Here is a 9,577-nt window from a genome sequence, read left to right as displayed (position 1 = left end):
GATTGGCTTTATTTCAATATTACTGAATGTTTGACTGTTGATTTTAATTGTTGAATTGTGAAATATTATCACGTGCGTTCCGTTTACTTCTTGAGATGTGTCGTCGGCTTCTAGTTTGCCGTTGAACTGGTTTAGCAATATTACCCCTGGTTTTATTTCTTCTAGCGTAGGGAAGTGATGGCCGTTGGTTGTCGAACATGTTGAGTTTAAACTATTAATTATCCTAGTTACACATAAATCGTTACTTACCAAATTAGTTTCCTTGCAAATTGTTACATCATTATAGCTTACGCATTTATTTTTTTATTCCAAACAGTGTATCTTTTCCTTTTAATATTTCATTATACTCGGTTTTAATTACAACATTGTTTATCCTTTTTACAGGTCGTATAATAATTCTTCTAAATGTTTCTTTTAATGTTAGAGGTATTTTTACCATGTATAAAATTTTCATATCTTGGCTAAATACATTTACTTTTGATAGTTCTAGTGCTTTTTCGGCACTTTTAAATGGTACTTCGTCTTCTCTTAATTTACTAATTCACATATCTATTTCTTCCTTGCTTAACATTACTGAATTTATTATATTATGCTTTGCCCATTGAACGGCATATTTTATATTAATTAGCTCTTCCTTAATTAGTCTGATTCTAACTAATCCCACTAAAGTAAAAGCAATTCAAGAATTTCCGTGTCCAAGAACACTAAAGGACTTGAGGGCTTTTCTTGGCCTGTCAGGCTATTATCGACGCTTCATCAGAGATAACGCCAAGTTAGCGAAACCTCTGACGTCGCTTTTGAGAGGGGAAGATGGACGCGTGTCCAAAAATTCCTCAAGCAAAAAGCTAGTTGTGCTCGATAAAAACGCCTTAGAGGCTTTTAATAGAATTAAATCTTCATTAGTATCAAAGGAAGTCGTGCTAGCCTACCCAAACTTCAAACAGGAGTTTCATCTTACCACCGATGCATCCAACTACGCTCTAGGAGCCGTCCTCGAGCAAGCAGGTAAACCAATAACCTTTATATCCCGATCCCTAATTAAAACCGAGGAGAACTATGCCGCAAATGAAAAAGAAATGCTGGCAATCATCTGGGTATGTACATTGATCTACTGGAAGCAAATAAATAAATGACTATTTTTTATAAAGTGAGGAAACATTAGTTAAATAAAAATTTATTAGGAAATAATCGTAGTTTTTATTCATATATGTATATGGCCTATTATTTCGCTATTCCTTCCTTTGCGCCAGCTGATTTCGAACCATCAAAGTGCAGCATTCGAAGCTGGCAACGATATTTTTGAGTTCCAAGATGTTTGTATTGAAATCAGGTATTTATAAATCAAAACTCCAGTTTCCACTAGCGATCTTCCTCGTCTATCTGAGCCACACAAAGCTTGTGGTCGTAAAATGAACAAGTTGCAGTGTACAAATCCTGATTATCGTCCACATGGCGACACCAATCTGCGCCGTAGCAAATACTTTTGTGCTCATAGTATTCACCAATGAGTTTAGGCCCATCCACAAGTCCATCAACAAGCTGAACGACACTGAAATTGTGGTACATGCAAGCTGCTAAGATAAGATTACACTTAAATGGATCGGCTTTAAGGCGCCATATTCCTCCACCCAGGTTCAGTTCTCCCAAAGGTTGTTTCATTAAGCGTGTGTCGAACGTACGCAGATGCTCGTCATAGCTGCCCGTCAACAATAGGTGCTCACGTAATGGATGGCTGAGCAGGCATGTTACTCCGGCATTGTGCGATTTGTTGGTGAAAATGCACGTTCCGGATCGCAGATCGTAAGCTAGTAGGAGCACATCATCACCCCCGCTGTAAATACAGTTGGAATCCCATTTATCGAAAGCACACGTCCATGCCTCAAACCCATGTGCTGCAAACACAACCGACTTTTTGAGTTCACACTCTGGCTCGTAATCGATTAGGTTTACGCCCCCCTTGGAGTCCGAGACCAATATTTGAAATTGACTGGTCACTGAATTTCTCGAATGTCGCCAATCCAAGGACAATGCCAATATATCATCAATATCGGGATTTAGTTCTAAGGTCCCAGTCATTTTTAATACACAATTTTCCAATTCATAAAGCTGAAGTTGACCGAAGGAATCAACAACACCCAATAGCGGATTTTCATTTGCCTGCCCGACAAGCCATTTCATGTCAAGAACAGCAGCCGTTTCCACTCGATGCATTTCAATCAGGCGCTTGGTAGATGTACAGAACTTATACAGGTATATACGTCCCTTTCGTCTACTGCGCATTGCGATATTGTTGCTGGAGTGCTCTTCTAGTTGATAGGTGCCGCACGCAAAGTAAGATTGAAAGTTTGGATGAGGGCACCATTCTATAGAATCAGCCGAAAATTCAGTATCGACTGAGTGTAGAGTGGTGAATTTCAACTGGAAATAAATAAGCGTACATTAGGTTGTGCAAATTTTTTCAATTTTCTTTAAATATTATATTAAAAAATTCACAAGCGGGTAGAAAATCACACTCGCATGTCACGCTTACTCACATTTTTTTTTTAATAATTTGTTTATGTATAGTATGTATATGAATGCCTATTACAGACTTATTATTAAAAATATAAAAAGATAAACTGAGTATAAAATTATGCATACTTGCATTGAAAGCAAGTATTTTACTTTAGCTATTGCACAGTCGTATTCATCTGTATTGGACGCATAACACNCCACATTTTTTTTTTAAATTATTTGTTTATGTATAGTATGTATATGAATGCCTATTACAGACTTATTATTAAAAATATAAAAAGATAAACTGAGTATAAAATTACTTTAGCTATTGCACAGTCGTATTCATCTGTATTGGACGCATAACACTGTAAAACAAAATCCACCTTTTTCCAAACTTTCTTGCGGATAAAGCACTCCGTTTGTAGGGCGCTTGCCGTTTTGAAATTATCATTTTCTACAATTACGTTTGAGTATTTAGAAAAAGTTGAATATTAATGATTTCATGATAATATTCGTGCAAATTTGATAGGATAATCCGCGTTTATTCAATATTTCTTGCAGGAATATCCGCGGAAGTGTACAATGGAGAAGAAAATGTGTGATATGTCGCAAGTTTAATAATATAGAGATGTAACTCAAAATTTACGCTTTTGGAGATTTCATTATGCAATTAACAAGCTTGATAAGTAGAATATGCTCAGCCTAACAGATGACTAAACTTCCCAAAAATGGCGAAGATATGTGTCTTTTCATCTGTCTTTTGGTATACTAACAACTGTGTGAATTTATCAAACTTTGCGTTTTCCCAAAAAAATTTAATTTTGAAATAATTCTGTACATATATTACACTGGATCCCACTATCCAATTTGTATGTAAAATCGCCCGCTGATTCCAAAAATCGTGTTAATTTTTTATTCTATGGGTAGGTTTTCGAGATATTTTCAATTTACCGTTATTCAGCTTAAAACAAAAGGTGGTTCCACTTAGTCACTTACATATATCTAATTAACCAATTTAACAAACTGAACATGGAATACGACAAATGAAAGCTTACAAAATTTTCCATAAACCGTCTGTACGTCACTTTCCGATAGGACTGATAGTTTCTGACAAATTAATTAATCATTCCAGTTTTTTTAATGAAAAAAATAAAAAAATAAGATTTTAACAAAAGAAAAATTAAAAAACTAACAGGTTTTGTGTAAAATTTTTGCAGTTGTGCTAAAGCGTGTTCTGTTACAAACAAATCAAGTTACTAATGAAGCAAATCGATGGATAAATAAAGAAGTAATGAGGGGTCAAATGAAAATGCGCAAAGATTTTTTGTATGAGAAATGAGCAGGAAATAATGTTACTCATACGCCATGTACACCTAAGTAGCCACGCTTTTATGCTCATATTTCATAAAAAAAATCTTTGCGCATTTTCATTTGACCACTCATTACTTCTTTATTTATCCATCGATTTTCTTCATTAGCAACTTGATTTTTTTGTAACAGAACAGGCTTTAGCACAAAGGCAAAAATTTAACACAGAACCCGTGATTTTTTTAATTTTTCTTCTGTTAAAGTGTTTTTATCATATTTTCATAATAAAAAATCTGGAATGATTAATTAATTCGTCAGAAACTATCAGACCTATCGAAAAGCAGTGGCGGGTACAGGGGGGAAGGCGAGAGCCCGAAAAAGCAAAATTTCGGATAATACATATTACCTCAAACGAGAAATTTGAAAAAAAAATTCTAAAGTTTTGTTTTTATTTCAATTTTCAATCGTAACCATTTTTAGGCTTGCACAAGATTATTTATAGAATAAGAAATCGTGTAAAACTCTTCGTCAACGTGAAAAATTAAAACAATGGGTATGTAGATAATAAGTAAAGCGAAAAGCCATTCCCAAAATCAGCAGCAGAAGTTCTTGGTAAATGCGACGAATATGCTTTTCCATTAGTTAACAAACTTCTCCGCATTCTAGTCACACTTCCAGCTAGTAACGCTACTTCCGAAAGAAGTTTTTCAACCCTTCGTCGGTTAAAAACATGGTTGCGTAGTACCATGAATGAAGAAAGACTGATCGGTCCAGTACTTTTACACGTACACTTAGATATTGAAATTGACACTGAAAGGATAATAGAAAGATTCGCAAAAGTAAAACGCAAAATTGAATTTGCAATTTAAATTATTACAATAAAAATTCTGAATAANTCGGTTAAAAACATGGTTGCGTAGTACCATGAATGAAGAAAGACTGATCGGTCCAGTACTTTTACACGTACACTTAGATATTGAAATTGACACTGAAAGGATAATAGAAAGATTCGCAAAAGTAAAACGCAAAATTGAATTTGCAATTTAAATTATTACAATAAAAATTCTGAATAAGTTGTTAAGTTACTTAATTACATCCTTCATTTTACCAACATTGTAAGCATGAAATAATTATTTATATGTATATATTGCATTAATAAACCCAAGGTATAACTTTACATCTTGTGTTTTTTTTTTTAAATAGTACATGCAATTGTTTTATTAGACCTTGCACCAAATTCACAAAATGAAAAGTAATATTATATCACAAAACACTTTACTTCACACTTCATAAAGATACTCAAACCTATATTTGCATGAAAAATAAATTAGGGTTAAATGCCTGTAATTTAACGTTATTTGACAAGTTGATCCCAATACCTACCCCTCCCCCCTCAAATAAAATCCTGTATCCGCCCCTGTCGAAAAGTCATGTATATACTGTTACGATTATCCTCGAAACCTTGAGGGATTTCCCAAATATCCTACGGCTTATCTCTGGATGGTTAAATAAATGCTCACGATGACCAAATTGTAGTACAATTAACTTTATTGTACAACAAACAATTTACAATACTCTCTAAAACCGTAAAACACTTTACAATACTCGTTAAAGCAATTACAACGCTTTACAAAACTTGTTAACACCATTAAAATTATAGCTTGCTTATTCGCAACTCACTTTACTTGTAGCTTGCTGACTTGTAACTAATTCACTCCGCTGTGTGGTGGCTCTTATATATCTGCGCTCGCACTCATGGCAACTCTAGAATGTTCTGAAGTTCATCGCTCATTCTCTTTCTCCCGCTGTTCGCAGTGTTCATCCAACTTGACGCGTCTCTTTGTGGAACATTATACTTCATTCCTCGAACATTCTGCCTATTTCTCGTTGTTCGCTTCGCGTTGCCGGAGTATTCGCCACACTGTCCTCCACCTAAGTCTGATTGTCCCGATCAGACACACTTGCTGTTCCAAACGCTGCAAGCCTTTCCAAGTGGACCACCTTCATCTTGTTTCTTGGTCTCCCAACGGTCTGGACCCGATACACTACGTCATTTAGCCGTTTTACGACCTTATACGGACCTTCCCAGTTGCATTGTAGTTTTGGGTACAAACCTTTCTTCCGTTGTGGATTGTACAACAACACTAAATCTCCTTCCTGGAAACCCTCGGAATTCATCGCCTTATCATACCTGGCTTTCATCTTGTCACTCATAATTTGCGTGCGCTGTCTCACAAGAGCATGTATCTCTCTCAGCTCCTTTTCCAGGATGTTTGACGTCTCTTTTCCAATTCTTCTAGCATCACCAGTTACCCTAAACTTCAGGTCACTAGGCAAACGGAGCTCACTGCCGAATATTACCCTTGCATGAGTTTTACCCGTTGTTTCATGCACTGCTGACCGGTATCCCATCAGGAACAAGGGTATGCGGACATCCCAATCTTTTTGATTCTTGTCCACGACCTTCCGCAAATGCTCTTCCAGGGTTCGGTTGAACCGTTCCACCATGACATCTGATTGGGGATGAAGAGCCGTTGTTCGAGTTTTCCGGATACCCAGTATCTGGCACATCTCTTGGAACACCGCCGACTCAAAATTTCTTCACTGGTCAGAGTGCAGCTCTATAAGTACACCGTTTCTCGCAACCCAATTGTAGGTGAATACCTCCGCTACTGTTTTAGCTTCCTGGTTTGGAATCGGGTATACCTCCGGCCATTTGCTAAAGTAGTCCATAACCACAAGGACATATTTTTTTCCCTGTGCGCTCATAGGAAATGGACCGGCTACATCCATGGCAATCCGCTCGAATGGTGCACCTGAATTATACTGATTCATCTGGCCATGACTTCTGGATTTCGGGCCTTTAGCTGCAATACACTCCGCGCAGTTAGCAATCCACTCTGCGACCGATTGCCGACAACCAACCCAATAGAACCTCTGCTTGATCTTCTCCAGGGCCTTCGTGATTCCCAAGTGCCCTCCACTAGGACCATTGTGAAATTCCTTGAGAACGTCCGGAATTCATACCCTTGGAACTACTATTAGGTTGCGGGAGCACTGCCCATCTTCACTTTCCCATACCCTGTGCAAACAGCCAGATATCAACTTTAAGCTGTTCCATTGTGCCCAGTACGCCTTTGCGATGGGGCTTTCCGCTGCCATTTGCTCCTTAGNTGTCTTCCTCCAGTCCATGCATCAAAAGCTCCAGATCTGGATCCTGCTGACACTTTCGTAGCTGTGCTTCCTTCCACTCTTCCGCTGGTGTTATTGTCGTTAGCCGGACGTCTATAATGCCCTCTTTGCCCTCAGCTTTTGAGCAGTGTTTACATTCCAGACTACATGGTCGACGGGACATGGCATCAGCATTTCCGTGGACACTTCCCTTGCGGTACTCAATAGCGAAGTCATAAATTTGCAGTCTCTCAATCCACCGAGCTAGTTGTCCTGCTGGATTCTTAAACTTGATTGGTGATTTGAACTCATTGAGTACTCGAACTGGGATGCGTCCATATTTTTGCGTCTTAGCCAGGGTTTTACCAATAAGTACGTCCGGTGTAGAATTTTGTGTTGCTTCAACAACCCACAATTTGTTTGTCCCACAATCTCCATCAATCTTTGCCCACACAACTGCTTCTGACTTCGGTGGAATCTGCTCGCTTTCCTCTAGGATCACTCGCTTGCTGCTGTACGGACCATCATACCCAAACCTAAGGGGCACTTCCATGTTGTCGTACGTCATGATCCTGTTCTTCATGTCGATCTTCATACCTTGACCAAATAAAAAGTCTAATCCAATGATGACTTCATCCATAATCGCCGCGACTATGAACTTGTGTAACACCGTCACATTCCCTATTGCGACTTTGCATGTTACCTCTCCTACAACTTGGGTGTCCTCACCAGTTGCTGTCCTCAACCTTGCTCCAGGTAATGGCCTTACCTCTTTAGTGACCAAATCAGATCGAATGATGGAATGTGATGCGCCCGTATCCACAGTTAGTACTCGCTCATGTCCGTCCACATATCCACCAACAGTAACGTTGCTCGCTTTTCTGCCGATTTGCGAGACGGAGATTATGGGGTATGCAATTGCGGGAGCCAGCGCGCGCCCCTTACTGCTGGCTCGTTTTAGTTTAACGACTGATCGGAGTTGGGCTCGTCATCCTCAGTCCTGCGTTTACGTACTGCTGAACTGATTGACCTGTTGGAACCCGTCTTACATTCGCGTGCGTAGTGGCCTGGTTTTCCGCAACTAAAGCATTTCCTAGCACCATCCTTTCTCTCGGTTGCACCAGGAGTATTCTTCCCTGCCATCAACTTGAGTGTTGTCAGGATCTCGTTCATCACGTCAGGTGTCTCCACTTCTACTCGATGGGCTTTGTAGGCTGGTCTACTTAGGAGCGCCGCCGTTTCACGTGTCTGAGCATACCGTTTCAGCAAATATTGACTTCGGATTTGCCTACGTCTCGCGCTTGGTATACATGTCTCGCATTCCGTTGATGAACCTCTGGATCTTTACCCTTTCGAAGTGTTCACCAGATGTGTCTCCAATAGCTAAGTGAGCCAACCTCTCGATCTCTGGAGCGAATTCTTGTAGAGTCTCATTGGCTTTTTGGCAGCGATTCTCCAGCTCCATCTGGTAAATCTGTCTCCTGTGCTTGCTACCATAACGTCTCTCCACGGAACTCATCAACGCATCGTAACTGTTCCTTTCACAGTCGGGAATAGTCTGTAAGATTTCCGCTGCAGGTCCTTTCAATGCAACGAATAGTGCAGCGGACTTATCCTCCATGCTCCAATGATTTGCTGTAGCAGTCTTCTCGAACTGGAGCTTAAAGACCTGGAAAGGAATCGTGCCGTCAAAGGATGGAGTTTTTACCTTAGGAGCGCTCGTCGAAGTAGCTGGACGATTCATCTGCAAATCTCGGAGGCGACCTTCCAGCTCACCCACCTTTTCCTCGACTTTACCCTGTCTTTCTTCGATCTTATCCTGCTTCTCTTCGATTTTATCCTGCCATTCCCTGAGTAGCGCGTTGTCTCTGATTAAATTCCCCTGCAGCTGAGTGATCTTTTCATCCAGCTGCGATGATACCAATGACGACAACTGCGACCTCTGTGCTTCAAGCTGTGTTTGCATCTGTGACGACAGCTGTGATGACATCTGTGACATGCGTGTATCCTGTGCTTGCATCTGTGACGACAGCTGTGATAACATCTGTGACATGGCAGCCAATAACGTGTTCATGTCCATAGCTGTTGATGAACATGGAGACTTTTGCTGTTCTTCAACCTTCCCGGATGTCTGCTGCACATCCTTCGACGAACAAGCGGCCTCATCCTCCTGTTCAACCTTTGCGGATGCATCGTCGAGTTTACCCTGGAAGTCGTATTTGTCCACGTCGATGCCTTCAGCTTCCATAGCCTCTCGCAGCCGTGATAGTGACTCCACTTTTCCACTGTTTGAGTTCCTCGATCTTTAGGTCTTGAATTTTTTTCTATTTTCAAAAGTTTATCCTTCGGGATTTATTTAACAATCCCACTTCTGACACCAATTGTTACGATTATCCTTGAAACCTTGAGGGATTTCCCAAATATCCTACGGCTCGTATCGCTGGATTGTTAAATAAATGCTCACGATGACCAAATTGTAGTATTTACAATTAACTTTATTGTACAACAAACAATTTACAATACTCGCTAATACCGTAAAACACTTTACAATACTCGTTAAAGCAATTACAACGCTTTACAAAACTTGTTAACACAATTAAAC

The 9,577-nt window shown here is 39.7% G+C and overlaps 1 protein-coding gene across 1 annotated transcript; it reads right to left on the bottom strand.

Moving 5' to 3' along the window:
- Positions 1 to 352: 352 nt before the first annotated feature.
- LOC108370782 (diphthine methyltransferase) lies at positions 353 to 8,965 on the bottom strand. Its single transcript, XM_017626185.1, has 3 exons — positions 8,684 to 8,965; positions 5,485 to 5,568; positions 353 to 2,418 (listed from the first exon to the last, which is right to left on the bottom strand). The coding sequence occupies exons 1-3, from the start codon at positions 8,963 to 8,965 to the stop codon at positions 1,360 to 1,362; spliced, it is 1,425 nt and encodes a 474-aa protein (XP_017481674.1). The 3' UTR covers positions 353 to 1,359.
- Between the last annotated feature and the right edge of the window lie 612 nt (positions 8,966 to 9,577).

This window comes from Rhagoletis zephyria, unplaced genomic scaffold (genome assembly GCF_001687245.7).
Source record: "Rhagoletis zephyria isolate East Lansing unplaced genomic scaffold, Rhagoletis_zephyria_1.1 Rzeph_scaffold_04476, whole genome shotgun sequence".
Lineage (NCBI taxonomy): Eukaryota > Metazoa > Arthropoda > Insecta > Diptera > Tephritidae > Rhagoletis > Rhagoletis zephyria.
This window is presented reverse-complemented; position numbering and strand designations above follow the sequence as displayed.